The sequence below is a fragment of the Leptidea sinapis genome, chromosome Z (genome assembly GCF_905404315.1).
Source record: "Leptidea sinapis chromosome Z, ilLepSina1.1, whole genome shotgun sequence".
NCBI classification, from domain to species: Eukaryota; Metazoa; Arthropoda; class Insecta; order Lepidoptera; family Pieridae; genus Leptidea; species Leptidea sinapis.
In genome coordinates, this window is record NC_066312.1 from 28,890,074 (window position 1) to 28,915,517 (window position 25,444).

The 25,444-nt window shown below is 32.9% G+C and overlaps 1 protein-coding gene across 4 annotated transcripts in view; it reads right to left on the reverse strand.

Annotated features, from left to right (window-relative positions):
• LOC126979213 (G protein-activated inward rectifier potassium channel 3-like) overlaps positions 1-25,444 on the reverse strand; it is a 73,678-nt gene that overhangs the window by 9,717 nt on the left and 38,517 nt on the right. The window contains exons 1-4 of one of the 4 annotated variants that reach the window (XM_050828473.1): positions 10,911-11,370; positions 3,729-4,170; positions 2,126-2,305; positions 475-664 (exon numbers count right to left, since the gene is read on the reverse strand). In XM_050828473.1, coding sequence (XP_050684430.1) covers positions 475-664; positions 2,126-2,305; positions 3,729-4,170; positions 10,911-11,023 — 925 coding nt within the window. In that variant the 5' untranslated portion in view covers positions 11,024-11,370. Of the gene's footprint in view, positions 1-474; positions 665-1,758; positions 1,939-2,125; positions 2,306-3,728; positions 4,171-10,910; positions 11,371-25,444 lie in introns of those variants that run through there. The other 3 variants (XM_050828472.1, XM_050828471.1, XM_050828470.1) reach the window with 3 other exon arrangements.

Sequence of the window (25,444 nt, forward strand, 5' to 3'; positions counted from 1 at the left end):
AAAAATATTTTTTGGTTACAGTGAGTAACTGTTTTTTTTTTAAATAAAGTAATTGGAATAAGTGCGCCTCAGACCTGAGAGGAGTGTGCAAAAGGCTTTTTTTTTTCATAAAAATATGTTAGCAATTTATATTGTACGGTAAAATTTATTATGTTAACAGCCTGAAGACAGTCGCTCCACTCTCAATCGGTGGGTGAAAGTAATTCATGTTATTGCAACCTTTTAAGAAGTTTTTCAACAATTCGTTTGAATTTATTAATACATTTATCTTACATATTTTCTGGGATCTTGTTATAAAAGCATATAAATATGCCTATTTTGCTACTACCTGCACGAATATTGTGATACATGTGAAAAAGAAGACAATTTCGTACATTACATAAAATAATTTTGCAAGGTATAATGATTTTGGAATTGTGACTGCAGAGAAAATTTGGAAATAAATTGTAAAGGGATTTTTAAATGATAACTCACCAAGCATGACGACGATTTCAAACCTCTCTCTCAGCATGTCCGAAGCGGAAAGGTTGTAGAGGGGGGATTTCTCATTGATCTTGTGGACAATAGTCATCGGCCAAATGAACATCAGTCTATCTTCTTCACCATCAGCCCCAACCTTCAACTCCTGCTGATAGAACGGTAACAGTTCTCCTTCCCTGGTGATCTGGAGACAGGGTAAAACAAGTTGCCTTAAGTGTCTTGTAATTATAGGTGCTAGGAATTTTAATAGTTAGAAAGCACAGATATTGTTAGTTCTTGCGTTCCAGCAGTTCCTTTGCAGTATTTGCACCTGATGCTAAATGTATTACCAGCTCCGTACAGCGAGAATAATTTGAACAAATTTAATTTGTGCCAAAATTTATGGACGATGTTGAACTCAAAACCGCGCCATTCTGGTTCCGTCCGAGCGCTCTTACCAACTGAGCCAACCATCCAAGTGATGCATCTACCGTAAATCTTGCTATGTCTTGTTCAACTCTCACGAAAGGCGGTGGTAAGTGCTCAGACAGAAACCGAGAGGCGCAGGTTTAAGTCCCACATTGTCCATAAATTTTGGTTTATATTATCTATTTTGTATATTTAATCCCAGAAGAGAAGGATACTAAGAATAATAAGTTATTTAGACAATAATTGAAGTATTTTAGAAGGTGTTTCAATACGTACCTAATCCGTGACTTAGTGTATTTTGTCTCTGTAGTTATAATTATGCATAAAAAAGACAGAATACACTCAATGACAGATTACGTATTGATATACCTATGGAAATACATACCATAGATCATTATGTGTTGTTATACGACTCAAATTATTTTCACTGCTATAGCTACGAATACCCCTAAACCACTAAGTGATGCTATACAACTCCGAACTCAGCACACTGCACCCGTTAACCTGAGTTTAAAGATGAGCCCTTCCATGTACCTGAAGTTACAATAAATACTGTGTCACAAAATATTTGCGACAGAAGTATGGGTGGTGGAAATCCTGCCAAGGACAGCACTGAACATATAGTTGGTTCTACAGCTACTAAAGCAAGTTAGCGTGCTGTATTAAGAATTGCACCAAAATATGCTATTTATCTGTTAATAATAATTAATAACAAAGAAAAACCAGTAAAACCAAGCAAACATTCCAAGTATTAATAAAAAGCATGCGAGTTACAGAACAAGTAGTGAAGGGTAGCAAGGAACAGCGATCCAGTCCTTAGATGGGTCTAATAAACAACAATATACACCAATATAACATTAAAATCTATACCTTCTTCATAATAAGCTGAGCTCGTACATGCGCTTCCAGTATATGCGATTTCCGAATATCTCCCACTCGGAATAAGAGGCAATATTCCCCGTCTCTCAAGCATATTACTGCGTTCCTCGAGAAAAGCAAGGTGGTGTTACGCTTTTTGGCCCGAGCCAGCTTCGCGAATATTAGACCCACCTATGGACAAGAGAAAGTGTCTTTGAGGTTCAATATTTAACTTTCCGCATTGTGTAATCGGCTAGTAACAGCTTGAATTCAAACGACAACTTTCTTTTCTGTGTTAAGTCATGAACTGAAGGTATTTATGCGTGCTGACCGAAATCCCCAATCACTAACCAGTATCCGCTTTGTTGAAATAATATACCTTGCGGCGAATGAGTTGAGCTCTTATATGTGCCTCAACAATATGAGATTTTCTCATATCACCCACGCGAAACATTAGACAAAGTTCTCCCTCTCGTAGGCATATCACGGCATTTCGGGAGTACAGAAGGGTTTGGGCTCGCTTTTTTGGTCTGGATAATTTTGCAAATACGATTCCAACCTAAAATAAATATTAAGACAACGATCTTCATGTGTTCATAAATTTATCACATTAGAAGAGAGCTCACTTATGATAGAAAGATATAAACTAAATATATGCGAAGTTCACCCTTATCAATACTACCAACATTTAATAATTTAATTTTGCCAATTGTGACAGTTTCGTTGGATACAATATCAGAAGTGAGGAGTTCATTACAGTATTTTTAAAAAACATCCCTTCCCATCAAACTAGGAAAGATTGCTTCGATGCCAAAGTCGAAGTTAAAATGAAATTATTTTGTTTAATCGATAAATACATTTGCGCGAAAAGTGCAGTTTCCAGGTTGATACGAATTATATTACTGTTCCTCTGTATTATTAATTTTATGTAAGAGGAGGAAATAAGAACGTCACCTGCTATTAAGTAATCACATCCGTCCATCAAGAGGAATCACAGGAGGGTTGCTTTGCGTTTTTTTAAGGTACCCAAGTGTATCGTCCTGGAAACACCGCACAAGGAAGCTCTTTCCATAACTTGGTTGTATGTGGGAGAAAGTTTCTTGAAAACCGCACCGTTGAGGAACGCCACACATCCAGATGGGGGAAAGTAATATCCTAATTTGTGGCGTGCCCTGCGTGTCCTGCGAGGTTCAATGCGGCGGAATGAATCAGGTAAAACAGTTCTTCAGAATACTCCCTGTGATAAATGCGGTAGAAGACATACAATGAAGCGATGTCTCTACGCAATGTCAAATATTCTAGCCAGTCACAAAATACTCAATAGAATTGTCACACATCTAAAGAAATAACAAAATAATGAATTTATGAACTTATTACTCGTTTACTAAAGGAAGGCTTAATGCATGCTACTGATAAGTGAAATGAACAATGTTTGCCATAACTAAAATTTCGTTGTTTCACTAGCAAACCTATTTACCTATCTAATAAAAATAAATATGAGGCGTTTAACAAATTTTTTTTTTTTTACCATACTAAACTATTAATAGTCTAGGAAGATAAAATTACATTTTAATGACACGGTTGCTTATAAAAAAGCAATAATTTTTAAGAGAGCATCTGGAGTACAGATTAGCTCGTTTATATGTTTGGCCTTTAGCCAAGTTTATTTTAATATCAAAATTATCTTATTGGCTACAACACGTGAAATTTTCTACAAATATAATGCTTTAATAATCCCTGATAGTGATATTATATGAGTTAAAATTTAGTACAAAATACATCTTAAGCTTGTTGCTTAGTAAGTAGTTTCAAACTAAATTTACAAGCCAATGGTATAATAAAAGACATGTAATGTCCAATAAATCTCTTGAATTGCGCATGAATGTAGATTTCAATATCGGTTTGCTTTGTTTCTGGAAAATAAACACAATAAGTACGTTATAACACCTGGTGTTTACACGATCAAAAGATTTAAGACTCACCATAAAAGCTTGAATGAAAACACCGACAATACTCTGCAAGCACATAACGAAGATCGCCTCGGGGCATTCTTCATTAGTAGTCCTGGACCCATATCCAATCGTGTGTTGAGTTTCGACAGAAAATAAGAAACAGCCGGTAAAAGTGTTGACGTTGTTCAAACAGGGGATAAACGGTTCACTGGAATTTGTCGGTGGATTGAGATCTCCGTGGGTGAAAATGATAAGCCACCAGATGAGGGCGAACATAAGCCAGGACAGGACGAAGGAGAGAGCGAAGACCATAAGAGTCCAACGCCATTGTGCATCGACGAGAGTTGTGAAGATGTCCTGAAGATATCGGCGCCTGCGTTTGGCCACGTTCCATTGGACGACGTTACAATCTCCATGTTTGAAGATGACGCGCTTTCTGACGCGCCTGGCTGCGTATCGAGCTTGACGATATCTGTGGACAAATCGAACATTTAAATTAGGCTCCTATATTGGTAATGAAAATCTCTCGAATTTCTGTGCAGAATTAAGGAATTGCTTTTGACATCTTTAAACACAAAACAATAGTTGAAAATAATTTATAATCGCTTAGTTTTAGGATATTTCTCGCTTAATAGCCTGTACTCTCTCCACTGTATTGTGTATTGCTATTAAGGAAAATAATGATGATAGATTTGTGGCATGTGGTACTGACTTTCGGTTGCAGGCATCAGGACAAATAGCTCCAATAACGGGGATATGTAGCCATTATACGAATTGTACAATACCCGCAATGTTTACCAACGCTAGTTTGTTGATACGGAACTATATAATATAATAATATCAGGAAGCTGGAAGAATCAAATGCCATAAGTGTATCTGTTGATTTTGACATGGCAATCGAAGATGAGATTAAATATACATTCAATTCTACGAATCCAAGCTAGATCACAATTAGGTAATGTGTATCTAAAGCCTACATTTTAGATCTAATAATCGATGTAGTTTTAAGATTAATTATGAGAAAGCTTATAAAATGTTTTGGTGTGCATAATTTTACTAAGAAATACACTTATTTAGATTTATCTATTGTTATTGTAAATTTATTGGCAAAGCACAACCATATCTAAATACAAAATTTGATATAAATCAAAATTTACACTATACAAATTCATTTATAAAAGCACCTTCAAGCGTTATAAGAAGTTGAAATAAGTGTGACAAGCAAAAACCCCAGAAAAAACTGAAAAATTTGATAGTATGACTCGGCAAAGATCTGAGGTGATTGCTAAAGTAATCTTTAATTGAAGAGCATGATTATTCAGATGTAAATACATTTATTCCGCAGCATTCTGCGGAAAACCGAATATCTCAAAGTGAATAAAACCAGAGCCACGTCACGGTTTGGCATTGATTTTGTAATTAACTGCAATGGATTAGCGAGTGAATAATCAAACTTAGGCGTCACTTCAATGGCCCTTATACGTGTAAACAATTTATAAATGTGTTAACGTCCGGTTAATATCAAACATTAATCACATCAAGTACATCATAACCCAAGCTGGTCAATGGGCTTATTTTGCACTTTATCGCAGGCAATTATTGTTATATTGTAATAATTTATTGCAATTTTATCATTACCAGTGGGAGGTTCCTTGCACAAAATGTCATTAGATATAGTTATCATTTTATTATTTTAGCCGGAAGACGTCCACAACTGGATAAAGGCCTCCCCTAAAGATCAGCATGACGATCGGTCCCGCACTGCCCTCATCCAATCTTGGACAGATCGTCGGCCCATCTTCTGGGGGGCTACTTACACTACGTCTTACGTTAAGTGGTCGCCATTCGAGAACTTTATTTAGGATAAGAAGATTAAACGGAGCTTCCCGAACGCGGGCTGCGTTGGATTCTTCTTTTTTTTTTATGGAATAGGAGGACAAACGAGCGTACGGGTCACCTGTTGTTAAGTGATCACCGCCGCCCACACTCTCTTGCAACACCAGAGGAATCACAGGAGCGTTGCCGGCCTTTAAGGAAGGTGTACGCGCTTTTTTTGAAGGTACCCATGTCGTATCGTCCCGGAAACACCGCACAAGGAAGTTCATTCCACAGCTTTGTAGTACGTGGAAGAAAGCTCCTTGTAAACCGCACTGTGGAGGACCGCCACACATCCAGATGGACACGTAAGTGTCGTTCTGTATAATCTATGAATAAGTAAACTTTGATTTGATTTACCACAGCGGTGCCGTTTTATGCCGCCAAGAAGCTTTAGAGCTTTTCAAATTATTGGACTTCCAAGACGTTATATTTTATACCACAAAGGTAACAATCGTTATGAAAGAATTTCATTTTCACTAGATCATATTACGAGTATAAGGAGAAGGTTAGCCTGCTTTTATTATGGTATGTAAATTACGGTTACTCGTGAATGAATTCATGAACAAAAACCTACTCAATTATAAGATTGCAATGGAAACAACTCCTACGCGGGCGATTACTTAACAAAATAAAGTTTTGTTTAATTACCGCAAGAAAATTGTAAAACCCAAATTGATGCGGGTTCAATTTCCGGTGAAATATAAGTTTTAAAACTAACAATTTTTTTTTTATATATTATATGGTTTTGAAATAAGGGGCTTTTCCACTTATACACATATATCCTCAATAAACTTCTTTATTTAAAACTAAATATTATGTTATGTTAGTGTTCGATAACTTTTCTTGGAAATAGGAATTGTTCAGACATTTGAAATGATTAAAAGATTATTTCTGCCAAGCAAATAAGCGAAAAGAACGTCATATTCTTTTGTTCCTGTTTCCAAATCTATATGGAATGGATACCTTTCAATTCAGTATTTACTTTGGAAAATGTGTTGTTTATTTTTTACTCTATTTCTCCTAATGCGGTCTTCTGACAAGTGTGGTTTTTCGATAAGTATATGATTTTTTTTTAATAATACAAGAGCCGTTAGTTGTTGCTGTTTTATTAACAACAATTATTTTTTCGTTAAAAACTCTAAAGTAGACCATTGTGTGATATCTTCTTTATACTATCTTCGTTATCGTATATTTCTACATGATATATCATCTTTTACCATTTTACTTACTAACAACGCAAAAGTTAAAATATAAGTCTTATAGATTTACAACGTTTCATTAAAACACAGGAAGATACCTGACTTAATTCATTACTATTATTACAAATTGAACCTTAACATGCAATGCGTCTCAATCTATTTTAAATGTATGCTCTAAATTTTTTCTTTGTTAAGGCTCCTATTGAAGGAATAAGCAGGCTAGTTAAACTCTCTAAGAAAAAAGCGATTCACTCGATTGTATGAAGCGTGCAGTCATTGATAGATTGACAGATGACGGCTATAATCTTGTGATATACGGAGATAGCCGAAATCCACAACGGTTTAAGCATTTGTTCGCTTTCAAACTTAGTCGTATTATTCTTCCTCGCCAATAACCATACTGTAATAAATGCTATTTCAAACTTATCTCGACTGACTGCACGTTTCATACTAAACTAAATTCCAATTTTTACTTAGACAGTCCCAACTCTTATTACGTAGTATTTACATCCTCTTTGGAATAAGTAGAATATATAACACTGTTTTCAAATATCTCATAAATTAACACACACATATAATATAAAACTACGCACGTGTATGATTTGAACATTCCTGTGGCATATCTAACACAGAGTATGTAAATATGTCGCGATAACTCTTTGATATCTCATATTATGATATGCAAGAACTTAATTCGTGACTGTTATAGTGAGCACTCTATGGGGATATTAAACCTTTTATATTTATCTCTTTTATCTAGAGTGAGTGCTGGCAAAATAAAATATAACTCATTTTATCTATGATCAATAAGTTTGTCGACGTACATCCCAATAATCCCTTGTGTAACCAAATTTTTTATTCCTTGAGTTAGATTTGGCATAGAGCAGGACAAACGAGCGTACGTCCGTAACAAACCTGATGTTAAGTGATTACCGCCGCCCAAATTCTCTTGCAGAATCCCAAAAGGTTGTAGAATTGGACTTCTCAGAGATGCTACGTTTTACGCATTAAATGACCACATTTAGAGAGCATATGCACGGGGTTTCATACGCTCTATTACAGAATTTACAAGCTCTATCGGACGTAGTGCCAAAGTGCTCTTAACCCAAAAATTCACGGTGTGTTTATTTGACATTTCTTTCAAGCACAGCATTAATATTGCGAGTTATTTCAGCTGCGTTATTTTTTTTTTTTCATATTTGCAAAAAATAATGTGATACATTTTGAAACTTTCTGAAATCCAAAATAACGCTTTTATACTTAAACCCTTAAACCTTATAATAAAAAAACCTATCACAGATGTGCTTTGAGAGTTGTTGAGAACATACAAATTTATAGAAGTTTTTAACTTATATATAAAGAATTCATTCCAATAATAATTAATTCATAATATGGTTGAATAAATATTTATGTTACGTTCAAGACTACAATTAATGAGAATGATTTGAATTATTTTGTTTATAATAATGTTACTCATCGTTTATTTGCAAACATTCAATAGATTTTCAATACTCAACGATGTATGGATGAAATAACGATATTTACGCGATACAGAATGTATTATTTCATCGGTTATCGTAAAATTGTATTTGATTTGACGTAAGTGGCAATTTAATTCAAAATAATATTTACTTTACTGTGTCATAATTACAATATATATACATGAATATTATATATGTTAGCAGACTTATTTCCCTAAGGATTCACTGTCTAAATGATCTTTTTCATATAATCTGCATTGAGTGTGCGAGTTTACCTACTAGCCTACAACCAACCGGGACTAGAGAATTTTAGACTGTGATCACTTAACACCAGGTGACTCGTACGCTCGTTTGTCCTCCTATTCCATAAAAAACAGCATCTATCGGGTTTCGTTCGGTCGCTCTTCCCAATTTAGCGAACCCCGCATCATCGATAAATTAAGTGGGAACTACAATGCTTATTGAGCCCTCCAAAACTAGTGTATTTCAACCCAATCCCGACTGACTGTTGCAGGGCAGAAAAGAAATTTCTGCCCTGAGTTTATGAAGTTGCAGCTTTGTTTTCGATTGTAATTGTTGTCATTTTTCATTTCAAACCTTTATATTTATCATTTTAACCATTAAATATACTGATATTTTCATTGTTAAACAGTTTTTTTATTTTTAAGTGATATCCCTCAGTTCTGGGATTAGGTATACAAAAAACCCGAGATGCGCTGTTTCAAGTCCATAAATTTTGGTACATATCAGTTTGTATTTTCACTATTAGTTTAAAATTCTCTAGTTCCGGTTGATTGAAGGCATTAAAACTCGCACACTCAGTGCAGATATGAAAATTGAAAAAAAAAAACCGATTACAGACGAGGACGAAGGCGCCCGAGTGTGCCCGCTTGTGAATATATCGGTATTTCTAAGTAAAAAAATAAGGTTTCGGATAAATAATCCAACTTATCATCTACAAAACACGTTGCATCTGACTGTGAAAGTATTATTCCAATCGGTTCAGTAGTTTTTGCAGTATAACCGAACGAAAAAAACGGCCCTCCATTTCTAAGTATATTTTTTTTTACTTTAATGGAGACACGAATATAAATTATAACGAAATAAGACAGTTACAACTGTTCACTTGGAACGTCTCACGGAGAACATAGATGTTAAACATAAAAGCGATATCTGCTTACGTACAAGCGTACACCAAAGCAGATATCGCTTACTTATAGATATAAATAAATAAATAAATAAGTAGTAAAATTTGTGCGGAGTGTCTTATCACAAGCATTTTTATGCTTAAATGGAGACTATAATGACAATGCCAATTACTTAAGATAAGGGAATTGTGTGTGATGTTATGTAAACTATAAATGTGTACTAAATATTAAAATATAATCAATATTCTCTAAATCAGATGGGGTAAACTGTCAAGAACCTCACGTGATTGAAAATGATGAAGCAAGCGCCCGTGGTGATATAAATAATAGTGATTATCATAATATAAATACCAGAAGTAGATATAAACGTGCTGTTCTAACTTTCAGACTTCATAGAACTGGTAACCCATTCCTGGGTAAATGTATACAAATATATAATAAACTTCCACATCATGTAACTAAAGCTCCGTTACATAAGTTTAAGCTTCATATAAAGGAAACTTTAATGAAGAAAGTGTATTATAAAGCCATGAATATATACGTATATAATATATAGACGTATCAATTGTATGGATACTATGAAAACTGTAAAGAAAGGATAAATTTGCTGAGTTTCTTGTCGATTTTAATAGCCTCTTCAACCGATGGCAATGTCAAACTTAATTTTAACGTAGTCTAGAGTTTTTTTTTCGATGAAGTTACCGGAACTTCATCACATTGATGTAACAGGTACCAGAGCTTCATAATTGGGAGTAAAAAATAAACAGTAAGTCTTCAAATGTAGATAATGCAATAAAATCATGTGGGCACACCCGTACGTTAAGAGCTGAGTAAAATCTCACCGTCTGGAATTTCAAGCCGAGTAGCTCAAAAACAAGTGAATAACTCTTTAGTGTAACTGAAAAATTAAACATTGCGTAGTCTTTTATTTCTTGGCATGTTTTGCAAAACTCTGTCATTTCCAAGAACGAATAGGAAAATCGTTTTTTACGTAATGACGTAGTAATAACTCGTAATAGATTTCTGTTTAATTTGAACAGTTGTAATACAGGAGAATGCACTTCTATATTAGAAAGATTTAGCAATATTTTTCTTTTCGGACTCGATGTAACTGGGAATAGAAATATAAATATATTTATTTACCATAGCGATGTTTTAAATTGTAAAATCATTACAAAATATACCTTCGTCCCCTTCTTTACCGATCGTATTATTTATTGATTAAAATGTAATGTTTAAAATAACTGTCGTATCTGTAATGTTACCAAACCGTTAGGAAAGTATTATTATTACATAAATAATTTAAAAGAATAATTTATAAGTATAATTTTGAGATTAGACATTAATGATAATATTATAAAAATGAATTAACACGTACCTCTTTCTAAGATAATCCCAAGCAACATGTAATACTAAAAATACATCTAGGTACTCATTGCTACTACGCATTGAAATCAGAACCGAATTTTTCAAATATCATAATAATAAATAATAATAATAACTTACTTTTTCAATTCCTCCTTCCAAGCAGATTCTGAAGAATTTATAGGTTTTCCCGTCATAAGAAACATAGAAACTTGGCTAATGCATCTCTTAAGTCCCGACATTCTATCAGACATGCCCCTCAACGCGTCCGCGTCTCCTGTAAGTCTCTCACAAATATCTCTTACTGTCTCTACGATTTACAAGTCACTTTCCGCTCTATCTTTTAGTAACACGTTTATCAAAAACTCACTAAACGCTTCCTTGATATCAAATAAGAGAACTACGTAATTTCGCAAAGCCGATATCATCTTGGTTATGGTGTTGAAATGTCAAGCCGATTTTCCACATTCACTGATTGAAAATTGATTCAATACTGAGGTCGGGTGTTTAATGAAACCGTCGGAAACACGTTTCCAAACAAACAATACAGGCGTGTTGTGCCAAGATTTTCTCAACTGGCGGCGCTGCGTCGCGTCTGCTTGCGGCGTCACCGTATCTATTTCTTAACTCACTCAAAAGTAGTATAAGAACTTCATTTACGATTTACGATGCATTAAATATTTACCCACGCCACAAAGTACTATGAGATGAAGCTGCTTCTGTTTTCTTATTAAAGAAATCTTGGTACAGAAATAGCCCAACACGGACAACTGAGATCCGCATACTGTCTAAACTAATCTTATGAACATGATTTATAAAGAAATTAAGAATTGTCATACAATGACGCACTTAAACGAATGACAGTCGTTAACATATCTTGTAAAATAAATTGGTAATTAATTGGTAAATTTTGGAAGATAGAAATAATAAGTTATTAAGATACGATATTGATTTGTTTTTATTATTATTTATGTATATTTCACGGACATTTTCCTTTTTAATTTGACCATTTATCCACAACGTTTATGGTCTCCGAATTTATTACGTTTTATGTTTTACAATAAGCAGACAATATGAGCTTAGCAATAATTATTGTAGTATAAAGTTTGTATTGAAACTTTATACTACAATTAAATGATAAAAACAATATTATGTTCCGGCAACATTAGCAATTTTTGAATGAAAACTTCTTTAGCGGCGTTGAGGACTTTTCTTGGGATGGGTATAAAATGTTAAAGTCGCGTCAGGTCACGTGACCTGATCAAAAATTTGTAAAACAGTCTTTGAAATGAATGGATAAATTTTGATGTTTCTGAGAGATAAACTTTTTAATGTTAAATAATTGTAATAGTGTTCAATTTTGTATGTAATATTTGTAAACGATATCGCAATAAATGTAAATTGAATTTAACAACCTAAATGCTAGTACTTTTAATATAATACTATACTGATAAGTAAAGCAAATGTGTCAAATTATTTCCTAACCATTCGAAAATATTCAAAAATGCACTAAGTTACGTTAATGTTCAAGTTTTCACTTCTGCTGGCACTCCCGGAGTTATATTAATTTATTATCTATGTAAATCCACCCAAACAAACGTCACGTACACATTATTAAGGGTGTGATTGTATTCCGACAATCCGGCTCGAAGGACCAGAATGTACGCTCTCTCTAACAGTCTTTCCTACTTTCTGTTTCTATCAGGCGATGTCATTCACGGCGTGCTTTAAGTTGTAGTTTTAACTCAATAAATACTCATTATTAGTATTATTCGGTATTTATTGTAATAATACCCCGGGTATTCTTTATTTCAGCCTGCTTCAAAACGACAGATTTGTTCTGTTGGACGTCTTATGATGACAATCTTCTTAGCTTCGAAGTCTATCATTAACTAAGTAAAAACGAAGGAATCTATAACGAGTTCTTTCTCTTTTTGCCAAGTAGTCCATTAGTCAAGGAATGTTAGTTATAATTTTGCTTCTTAATCATTAGATACGATTATAGACACGTCAAACTGATGAATAGCATATTATTCATCATAGACACTGGGTGCTTGACCTACCCAGGTTGTTTTATGGTAGAGCAGTACAAACGAGCGTAGGGGTCACCTGATGTTAAGTGATCACCGCCGTCCACATTCTCTTGCAACACCAGAGGAATCACACACATCAAAAAAGTACGTCACAACGATTATCGTGGTAATGTTGCGTCGTTTCTTTCCTCTCGGAGTCTTCATGTGTTTTTAATTGTTATGGAAGTGAATATTAACAATTTTGTAGATAAACGACTTTTTTGTTGCTTGAAGGATTATTTGGATACTGAGATAGAGCTCTACATTGTAAGATACTCCGTGCCCTGTGCTTCCATGGGACATAAAAAGAATAGGGAAATCCCAGGCTCAAGAATATCGTAAGACTAAGGCTAGATTATCGTACCTTTTTCTGCTGCGAATCAGTAATGTTTACGCATTATTGTGTTTCGTTCTGAAAGGCGCCGTAGCTAGTGAAATAACTGGGAAAATTTATGAGATCTAACAACTTATGTCTCAAAGTGAACAGCGCATTTGTAGTGCCACTCAGAATTTTTGGGTTTTCCAAGAATCCTGAGAGACACTGTCATAAAAAAAAGGTTTATGACTGCGTAAATAAATATTGGTACCATTATTTTCATGGAACATTCAAGATATTACCTTGTAAATAGATTTAATTACTTATTATGTACATTAATAGTTTGTCAATCTCGGCTATCACATGGTACCTACACATTAGTCCATTCTAATACAATCCAACTAATTTCACCAATAAGACATTATATTTATACAATTATAAAATTCGTAATAAAACATAGAATAGTGTAGAACTTGTTATTTCTTAGGACGCAACAAGAATGGATAAGATAAATTAAACTCGTTTTAAGTCAAAATTAACACGCTTGAACTTCGCTCTCAAGGAACTGTTGCCAACTCAAATATAATTCAGTGACATGACGTAGTAAAATAACTATTCATAGTACACGTTACTAGACAGCTAGATAGCTATTTAAAATCAAATATACCAGGATATTTCTCGGGACTGCGACGGCGTAATATCTTATATTACTATGTCGTAATTTGAAACATATGGGCAAGAAAAGGTTCGTCTACTCGCTACTAGATGGCGCTTGTTACATTCAATAGTTGTTAACGGCCTTACTTCATCACACTGCATTACTGTATGCTTAATATATAGCGCATATTATTATCAGTTATCGAATTGTGACGAGGCCATTTATTTATGCACATACAAGACATTTGACACCTGTGGTCGCAATTAACAGTTAAACATGCAAATATTTTTCCATTTCAAGTCCGTATTAAAGTTTACCTTTCTTTTAATTGTCATACCCGTAAAATATATAATGTTAAATACATATAGGTAATGTGTGGAGAAGCAGATATTGTTAATCTTTGAAATAAAACACAGGGTGTAATTTTGATTTACTGCGCATTATCAGTCTTAAAGCCTGTATTTTCCATATCTAGGCGATGACTGTCTTTAAATATATAATACATTGTCGTATTTGTTACAGATATATGGAGAAAAAAGTACTTTTAAACTTTTTCCGGAATAATTGCACGATATCAAACTCGGAGGTCAGACTTTCGAGGCTATCATAAGGTAACTAGAAACCTCTTTGACATAGAGTTTTTAGAACAGTTCGTTCAACTCTAAAGAGGCTTTGACACGGTCAAACAGTACCTATAAGGCGAGTTCATAAAGAAAATAATTTAATATGGGGTTCTCACACATATCCTGGTTTTGCTAAGAGGGAGAGAGGAAGGAATAATTGTAGGCGAAAATTTGTATTACTTTTTTTTGCTAATGAAATGCTAATTATTATTTTTTCTATATTTACTACATACATTCATTTTTTCGTTGCTTGTTCAAGCAGCTTGATGGGTCTATCCTTTTATTATCTCCTACTATTAGTTTAAAGGAATCATCTTATTTCGAATCCGATAGAAGTAAAAAAGGTGGTGGTTGTCTATGACTGAGGTGCTCAAGCCGCGTCAAGCTATAGTAGGCCAGTGCTGAAACCGTTGATTATGATAAAAAGTGAAAAAAAAAAACAGTAGAATGAAACCTATTATTGGAAATGGAACAGAATATAAAGAAAATGAAAGGAAAATTAATTACGGGCGAACTGAGGTCGGGAAATGGACAAGGGGGTGGGAATAGGTCAACCTACTATTATTTTTTTTGGTTTTTAAATTATCGACCCTGGTCTATAGGGTCAACATTAACATATTACATTACAAAAAGCGCGCGATTATACACGTCAATGTTCGTCTTAAGTATAGCGATTGATGTAGCGATCCAAGCAAAATTCTACGCGCTCGTTTTAAAGTTGCTCAAATGTGTCGGAGCCCCTTAATTGAACATTGAATCTAACTCGAACGCATTAAAATAGACGTCTCTATAACGCGACTAAATTAAAAAGGCGAAAACTCGCAATCGTTTCATTATTAAATGTTCACGTTACACTTGATTGCGCTTGCGTTAATAACAGTTTTAAATTCAACCGTCTATTACCCAAATGAAAGAGTGCCTATACAAATAATAAACGGAAGAAGTCCATCTAACAGAATGGAGCAATAGTGAAGGGTTCAGGCAAACAAGGACTCATTCGACGTAATAAATACATTTTATTTAGGAACTTATGTTACTGTAACTTTTCATAATTATTGACAATATGCCTTTGAAGACTCGCCTTAAAAGAAGTTTAGCATTTCTTATTTCTGAGTGTAGCTTGTTGTATATCTGAGCTACCCCAAAGGATATTGTCTGTTTTCTATAATTACTTCTAACTACTAACTTTGTGTAGGAATTCTGGTTAAATCATTTTCTTAAAGACACACACACTCTGTGTCAGCGTGAATATTTAAAACCTTGTAAATGAACAATCATGTAGTGTGTGTATGTATACCTGTCTGATTGTCATAATTTTTATTTCTGTGTAGATTTTTTCAGTTGAAGTTAACACTACGATAATGAAATAGCTTTACTAGTTAAATTTGTGTTGTCATTAGTTTAACTTATTTCGACTTTGCAGTTCAACCCCATATATCTTTGAGGCATAAAAGGTGTTGTTTAACTAGTGAGTTGTAAATTGTAGATCGGACGTAGAATGGAACTGACAATGTTTCGCAACATACAAATTAGAGATGATAATGTTGTTCTTACTTTATCAATGACTAGCTGACCCGACAGACGTTGTTCTGTTCATAATAAAAAAAAACTCTTGCGGATGGAATTTTGGAAAATCCGTTCTTAGCTGACCTCTTCTCTGTGAAAAGATTCCTACCAAATTTCAAGTCTTTAGCTCTAATGGTTCCAGAGATATCGTGATGAGTGACTATATACGTGGAAATCTCTTATATAGGTATATACTAGCTGACCCGGCAAACGTTGTTTTGATATATAAATTATTTTTAGAGTTAGACCGTTTCTTGGACATTGTTTTATTTTTCTAAAATAAACGTAGCCTAAGTTACTCCTTATTACATCAGCTACCTGCCAATAAAAGTCGCCGGATTAGCCGGAACAACACAGACAGACAGATAAAAATTGTAAAAAATGTTATTTTGGTGTATGTACCGTACATATATTCATAATATACATTAAATAAAAAACGGTTATTTTAATATTACAAACAGACACTCCAATTTTATTTAAATGTATAGATAATTCACACAATATTTTTATAATTTATAGCCTATATGTTATTCTGGTGTGTAAGCTATATTATTGCAAAGTTTCATCAAAATCCATTCAGTACTTTTTGCGTTAAAGAAGTTCAAACATACAAACTTTCACATTTATAATATTAATAGGATAGATGATCACTGATCGTATCGACATGAAACTACCACCATTACATACGAAATTTATTCTAGATGGTTTATGCCTACTGCTTTTTTTTTATTGTATTTATAATAAGATGAATAAAATTTAATTGTATTTCCTTTTAAAATTCGCCAAGCAAAGCGGGCGGAAACGGCTAGTAATATATAAATATACTATTTCGTATAATATACACAACATTTACTTATGATGATTGTACCCCGATGATTCATGGATTAACAGACAGACAGAAAAAGCAAAGAATAATTATTGATAGTAAGGATTATTTCTACTAAAAACTTGACTATATACTATTTAATACTGCTACTAATCATTTGTTAAATTTATATTATTGTAACTAATGATTTTTTTGAATTGTAAGAAATGTATTTTATAAAATTTGCACGTCATAAATGTGGCAAAGATGTACTCAATACTATTTATGTAACACCAATCTAACATGTTTATGCAAATAAAAAAATATAAACTTTGACTTACGTTATAACTTTAAACTAAAACACGATAAATAACATATTGGATGCAGAACTTTACTAACTAAATTGCCATTTAAATTAAAACCATTGTAAAATACTTATTGATGCCCGTCGAGCTTCTTGTATTTTATTCTCACGAACTCTACTTTTTTCGAACATATGGTACATTCAGTAATTTAATAGAAATACCTATTTATATTGACTATTTGAATAAAGTATATTTGACTTTGAATTTGAAATCCTACAAGGTAAAACGTTACATAAATATTATTTGTAGTTCATTGTTCTTGATAGTCCGAAAAATGTCAAACTGGTTCTTACTTCGGCGAAAAACCCCTCACGATCCACGTGAGTCACTATTATTATATTTCCTTATAATGTTACCTTCCTTATATTACGTCATATTTAATATTTAAAGCCTTTTATATTAAGCCTATAATATTAGAAGACTTTCCGTTTTGTTAATTCTATTCCCAATTGTTTACAAAAATATCGCCTAGCAACAAAATCACTATCACAACCGATATAGGTCAGTGGTCAGTGACCCTACCCACAGAGCTGGAGGACCTAGGTTCAAATCCCAGTGCAAACATTTGTGTAACATGTTTGTTTCCGAGTCATGGATGTTTATTTACTTGTATCCTATGCCAAAGGGTCAACTTCCACAAATGATTAGTTATTTTTATTTATTTATTACAACTTTGACATAACAACTAAAAAAATGTTCCCAATAAACCATCTTGATGGTTTGTCAGTGGGATCAGCGCAATCTTAACAGACTTTTATATATTATATTATTTAAATGTAGTTAGTTAGTTATGAATTATAATGCATATTATTAATAAATTAACAAATTATAGATAACATATTTAGGTATATTCATTTTAAAAATATATTATCAATTACCTATACAAACAGATAAATTTCATTCGTCTCTATCACATTTTCAAAAAAGAAATACGTGTGAATAGAAATAGAAGTGAAAGCTTGAACATTAATGTTGTGCATTTTTGAATATTTTGGAATAGTTAGGGAATAATTTCGCACGAATTGCTTTATTTATCGGTATAAAAGTACTAGCTAGTGTGGTTAAATAAAGTTTTCATTTATTATACCGCTATCGTACACAAAAATGACAGCATCATATTACAAATGAAATGTATAACTTTGGAAATATTACAATTATTTTACATTAAAAACTTTATCTCTCAGAAAAGTCAACTTTCATGCATAATAAAATGTAAAAGTATATCACGGCTGAGATTCGATCCCTCCACCTCGCGGTGTTTTGGCTTCGCAATCAATGATTCAACCACTGGTCCAATGACCATACAATAATAATATTGACACACTTTTTACACAAATTATCTTGCCCCAAGTTAAGCATATATATAGCCTGTGTTATGAGTTACAAGACAATGATATATTTAATACAATATACTTACTTAAACATACATAAATTTATATAAACATCCATGACTCGGAAACAAACATCCATATTCATCATATAAATGCTTGCACCTACCGGGATTCGAACCCGGGACCATGTGATCATTAAGTTGAGATAGCCTTACTATAATTAGTTGGAAGTATAAATCTTTCATCCATAAATTCAACAACAGTCTTACAAGTTTTCGATCAGGCCACGTGTCCTGACGCGAGTTTAAAATTTTATACCCAAGAAAACTTCTCAACGCCACTAAAGAAGTTTTCACTTCAAAAACAACAATATTTCTGTTATATATCAGAGGATTTTGTTATACAGCTTAAACAAGATTACGTGCAATGTCACTGTAAAACCTCCTTCATGGTTTGTTTATAAAACATTAACAAAGAATATATTTAAAATATTTTGTACAAAGTCTGGCAATTAAAAGAATAATTATCATTGCTCATATTTACATAACTTTGGAGAGCAAAAACTAATAAAAATTCTTAATAAAACAGTATGTGTAACCTCTACATATGGTTTGATTTGGTACGGCCGGACCATCGTTCGGTCCGGTAGGCACCTCGCACGAAATGGTCCGGCGTGGAACTCTTAACGGTCCGGATGGTAATAATAACAATTTTGTGCGAAGGACAATACTACATACCGAATATGGTACACTACCAGAACGCTTCCGAAGATTCAAACGTACCATAACTATAGTTTTAGGCTATTAGAAATAACCTTCTCACATTAAATACTTGAGAACAGATGCACATAATAGATAAAATTATAAAAAAATATGCAAACTGACTCATTGAGACTGGATTATGATTATTATTTCTATTACTTATTAGTGTTATTATGGTATTTGGATATATATTAATTGTTAGTTAAATACAGTAAACTTTGTATTAATTAACTATTATTTGTGTAATATGTTTAGCTTTTAATTTATAATTAAGTACTTACTTTAATATTGTAATTGGTTCACGCTGTTTTATTAAAGTATAAATAAATAAATAAATAATTTTTGAAAAGAGCACATAAATACTATCTGTACCTATACTAACAGTATTGGCACACTGTTACACAAATGATCTTGTTTCGAACTAGGCTAAGCCTGAACCGAGTGCCAGACAACAATATATTTAATTCGATATTAATAATTAAACATACATCCACGCAAGGAAACAAACATCCAAATTCATCATACAATATCTAGAACCTACCAGGATTCGAAACCAGGACCTCTATCTCACTGGACAGGGTCAGTAACCACTGGATCGTTACCAACACATGGGTGGTCAAAATTAGATGAAGATTTGTTCGCGGTTTCAGAAGCAGCTTTATTTCTTTGTGATTTAGCTCAAAAGTGACATCAAAGATAGTTCTGTCTGAATCTAATTTGAAAGAATTAATGTTCAAAAATTTCTAAAAAACTAAACTGCATACATAGTTTTTAATATTGTTTTGTATAACTTGCAATGAGCTACTCTCTCCTTACACAGATTATCTAAATCTACCAGGAGAGTTTCATATGTGATTTGTAAATGACTGTGTACAAATAAAGAAATTTTGAATTTTTTGAATGTAACGTTAATGTTTACAAACTGTAACTTCAGCGTAAAACTTCTAAATCTTAAGTTTGTTACGTCTGTTAACTCTTTATCGAACCACCCGCGTCGTGGCGCATTTACATAAGCATAGGTGTTGACCACATGATAAGGCACGCCAAGAATCATATTATTACATAATATTTATATTAAGGTTCATTAAATTTAGCAATCATTATGAATCTTAACTATTCATTCAACTTTTATACAATGTAATATAAACTAACTAGCTGACCCGACAGACGTTGTTCTGTAGATAATAAAAAAATACTGTTTTACAGGAATTTGCCAACAATATTTCAAAACATCAAGAATTCTTTCGTAAAAAATGCTCCCTGTTGTTATAATGAAATTGTTTCACAATGGACCTGTCAAACCGTTTCTCACTAAATTCTCTCGCAGAAAATATGTCCATATAAAACAAATATTGGAAATAAATATAATTATGGGTCCCAAATCGAAATAAAAACTATCCTATCTCTCAAGTTGGACTAAACTGAACTCCATGCAGTAATCCCCATTAAAATCCGTTGATTAGTTTAGGAGTCCATCGCGGACAAACAACGTGACACGTAATTTATATATATTAAGATATATAATATATACTAGCCCCCTTATTCATAATAGTCTGCTAACTTAAAGCATTACTAATTCTCACTTTGTCTTCTTCTATTGACTTATTAAGGGGGTAGGACTTTTCAATAATATTAACGGCCAGTTTGTATATTGATCGCAATCATAGATCCGATCTTGATAATTTAATCCATTCACTTTTATTATTAATCTATCCGGAATCCTATGCTTTCGGCATATCAATAACCGATCTATATCTAAAATAACTATAAATAACTAATAAGAGATCTGATATTGAAATCAGCCTAAACAAAGTGACCATCTTTGCATGTTTTATATGTGTGTGTGTGTGTGTGTGTGTGTGTACGTGTACGGTCAGCATATAAAAAAATAAACCAACATATTTACATTATTTTTTAGCCAGGTCCTGGGTTCGAATCCCGGTAGGTTCTAAAATTTGTATGATGAATTTGGATGTTTGTTTCCGTGCGTGGAAGTATGTTTAATTCTGAATATCGAATTAAATATATTGTTGTCTGGCACTCGGTTCAGGCTTTACCTAGTTCGGGACAAGATAACAGTGTGCCAATACTGTTAGTATAGGTACAGGTAGTATTTTGGAACTATTAATATTAAAAGCGATATTAAAATAGTGAATATAAATATTAAACATAGTTTTTATTTCAAAACTTCTTTAACTCCAGGCATTTTGCATTCAGCCTCATTATCGCTTTTATCCGATGACTCATTTGTGTTGACTATAATTTTTTCTGATATTATATCTAAACTCTCATCCGTGCCATATTATAAACCAAAAAGAATAAGCCACAAATAAAATCAATTCATTAATTTATTAACGAAAACCAAAGATTCCGACTTCACAACAATTAGCAATATTTATAATAACAGAAAAAAAAATTGGTTTTAAGACATTCTCCTTTATAAATAGTGGCAAGAACAACCTTTAAGGTTATAAATAATGCTTCTGCGAAGAGGCTCCGCTCTTTCTTAGCCTTAAATTAGCATACTTTGTGAACTTTGTGAAATATGATAAAGCGCGTGTTTGTGTGTGTGTGTGTGTGTGTGTGTCTGTTTTAGCATATGTGTCGTAAGAGCAACTCAGTATTATAATAATTTTCTGGTAGTATCCAGGCGATCAATGAAATTTTACATTCATGGGAGTTTCTATTATATATATATCTGGCTGTTTGATTATAAATACACTTATTATTTATTTGGCATTCACCATTGACTGTCAATAATATTTTCTTCACCAAAATGTAAAGAACCCCTTTTTTCTGACTGTACAAGGAAATTTAAATTTCAAGCTTAGAATACTAAACTGTAGAATACGAAAGTAATTTACCTGTATCTATTTTAAGAATTGGTCATTTAACTATCCTATTGTCTGAGCACGAATCGACAAATAAAGGAAATGGTTGACCTCGACGCGTTCTTGGTAAGTACGTGTAAAGACTTCACAGAACTCATCAATACGTTTGCCAGCTTCACAAATTTAATAAGTTTTTAAACTTGACATTGGTTGCATGCCTGAATAATTGAATTCTTAATTTTATTTGTCCCCCAGTTTACTTCCGGTGGTCGGTATAGTCAAAATTATTCGCTACCTGTTTTGCTTTTCAATGAGTTCAGTGGAAACTTGAAAGTAGGAATACTTTTGTATTAATATATCGTAATTAAAATGATATGTATAACGATGAATCTCTAAATATTGATATAAAAGAGTGGCAATGAGTTCCTTGTCACTTCTTCTTATTAAAGCTCAACCTTTTCCGAAGTGGCGGTAAATTTAAAAAGAAGATGTTTCTTTGACCTACACTAATAAAGCGATTTTGATTAAATTTGTAACCAAAATTAATGAACGATGCGGGACTCGAATCTGTATCCTCTCGGGTCCCGACCGAGCGCTCTTCCGCTGAACTAACCGTTCAAGTTACCTATAGTTCATAAATTAGTGGTATGTCTTGTTCAATTTGATGTTTGTGGCTCCATCTACATTGTTTAAAGTGATTTTGATTGGATTTGATTTGTAGTCCAGTGGTTAGTGACCTATTTACTGAACTCGAATCCCAGTCATGCAAATATTTATTCAATGAATATGGACTTTTTTCCAATTCATGAATGTGTTTGTGTATGCATATATATATATATAATTATGTATGTTTAAGTATGTAAATCGTACATTATGAACAGCCAGATGTATTTATAACTATACTATAATATATCTTAATATATATAAATTACGTGTCACGTTGTTAATCCACGATGGACTCCTAAACGACCGAAAGAACGGATTTTAATGGGGATTACTTCATGGAGTGCAGTTTAGTCCAACTTGAGAGATATAATAATTTTAATTTCGATTTATCCATAATTAGTTCTCTTTTCAATATATGTTTTGTATGGATATATTTTCTATGAGTGAATTTAGTGACGCACGGTTCGACAGTTCCGCTGTGAAACAATTTCATTATAACAACAGGGAGCATTTCTTACGAAATAATTCTTGATGTTTTGAGCAGTTCTTTTTTTATTATCTACAGAACAACGTCTGTTGGGTCAGCTAGTATATATATATAAATACATACACACAATATATATATATATTATACACATACAAGTTACATTTATACTGTTAGAAATGCGTGGAGGAAAAAATATACGATTTAATAACTACAAAAACAATAATTTGAAGTTTAAATGTATTTATTTGTTTCGTAATTAAAATCAAAATGAATTGCCTAAAGGACTTGTTTCCAAAGCTATAAATCTATAATATTTTATTCCCCAGCAGCCATCATAGGTACCTACAGACCCTCATAATACTATATAGCTATAGTTCATTTATTTATTTGGGCAACTAACAAATTACACTCTTTATATGGATAATAATATGGATAAGAGTTAAGTCACTTATAAGCTACCACAGCATTCATAATTAGTTTCTACGTTTATAAGACAGTAATTTTAACAATTTAAGAACTAAAATCTATAAATATTGTAATAGGATTATAATCGAAAAATAAAGTATGAGAACAAGGTTTCTAAGTCACGTGTGTAAATTAAGTATTTTCTCTTTATATTGAGCAAGCGAAATGAATAAATCAATATTCTGCGATTTGGCCAGTGAGTTATAACCTACTGAGCCTAGAAATAGTTGTGTTTTGAACCAGATGAGTCCTAGATTGTGGTACTACTAGTTCATGGTACAGCTAGTCTAATATATAACTATATAGGTCTTGACTAAAGAAGCTTAGAATCAAAAGCTATTCATGTTCATATTTCCCATAGAGTAACAGAGAAATATCAAAGAGTAAGTAGTCACTAGTAATCTACTGACGTCAACATCTGTGTTGTATACACACAAGGCTGTCGGCCAATAAAAAGACAGAATTAATTAGACAATGGTTTTTGCATCCAGTAAAACTTATACGCAAAATTATAGCCCCATTGTTTGTATGTTGGCTGCCGGAGTCAGGTTTCCTGTTCAAATCTATTTGCTAGAAGAGGGACATCCGTTTCCTGTGCTATTTTTTATGTAAAAAGTTGAGTCTTTACGTACCTACTTCCGATATACATATGAAATAACCAGTATTTAAAATTATCTAAGTGCGATATATATTTAGACATTTTACGAAATAATTATAAGACTGATAGAATTCCAATTTAAATTACGAACTCAAATCGCAGGCTATATTTTCTTGGTTGTAAAACTCAAGTAATTGTTAGCACATGGCAAAAAAGAAGTCAGTTATTTATTTAGAAGAATGCATTAGAAATAATACGTCCAGATTCAGACTAACACAAATTCAAATTCAAATATTTTTATTCAAAATAGGATTCAAAATCACTTATTGATCGTCTAAAACTACCACCCATTCAAAATAGACTGCCTCAGACTTGAGAAGAACGGGCGCAAGAAAATCTTAAAGACACAAAAGCACTTCAATTTATTTATGTTTTTTATAATAACGGTACTAAGCAATACAGCGCTCTATGAGTACAGTTTGAAAATGTATTAAGCAAGTATTTGAACCAATGGCCCATAGTTAGTAGAATATCTTTCCTACTAGAGTTGATTCACATAGATTTAGCGCAAAACGCGTGTAAGGATCTCGAAATCACAATTACAAAAATTCTTCGTTCCGTCTTTTTTGTTCGTAAATTCGCCAACTTCTGGTTTTATTTGCTGAGACAGATGTCACTTTCGCTAAATGGAAAGTTATTCTTGGCCGGTTTAAGAACCTTCTAAGTTGTCGTTTTCGTGTATTTTTTTAGCGACTTCATATAATTAATATCACAGAAGTCCTTCCTTAGTGGACCGATTTGGAATTTCTTTTCATCACAATATGAAAAGTTTCCGGATTGTTCAAATTATAAATATCATCTGAACTGTGATAGCATCGATGAGTTATTGACAAAACTTCATCACAGAAATATTTCATGAAATAATGTTGGTTACATTATTATTATACTCTCAAAATATTCTATCTAAAATATCCTCTCAAAGTATTAATTGCGTTTGATTTGCAGGGCCCCGTAGCTAGTAAAATTATTGGCCTAACATAAAACTTAAAAGTGAATTGCGAGATTGAGCTCTGAATTTTTGTAATTCAATAGTTCTGAGTGTCAAAATATAGTAATCAAGATCAATTATAC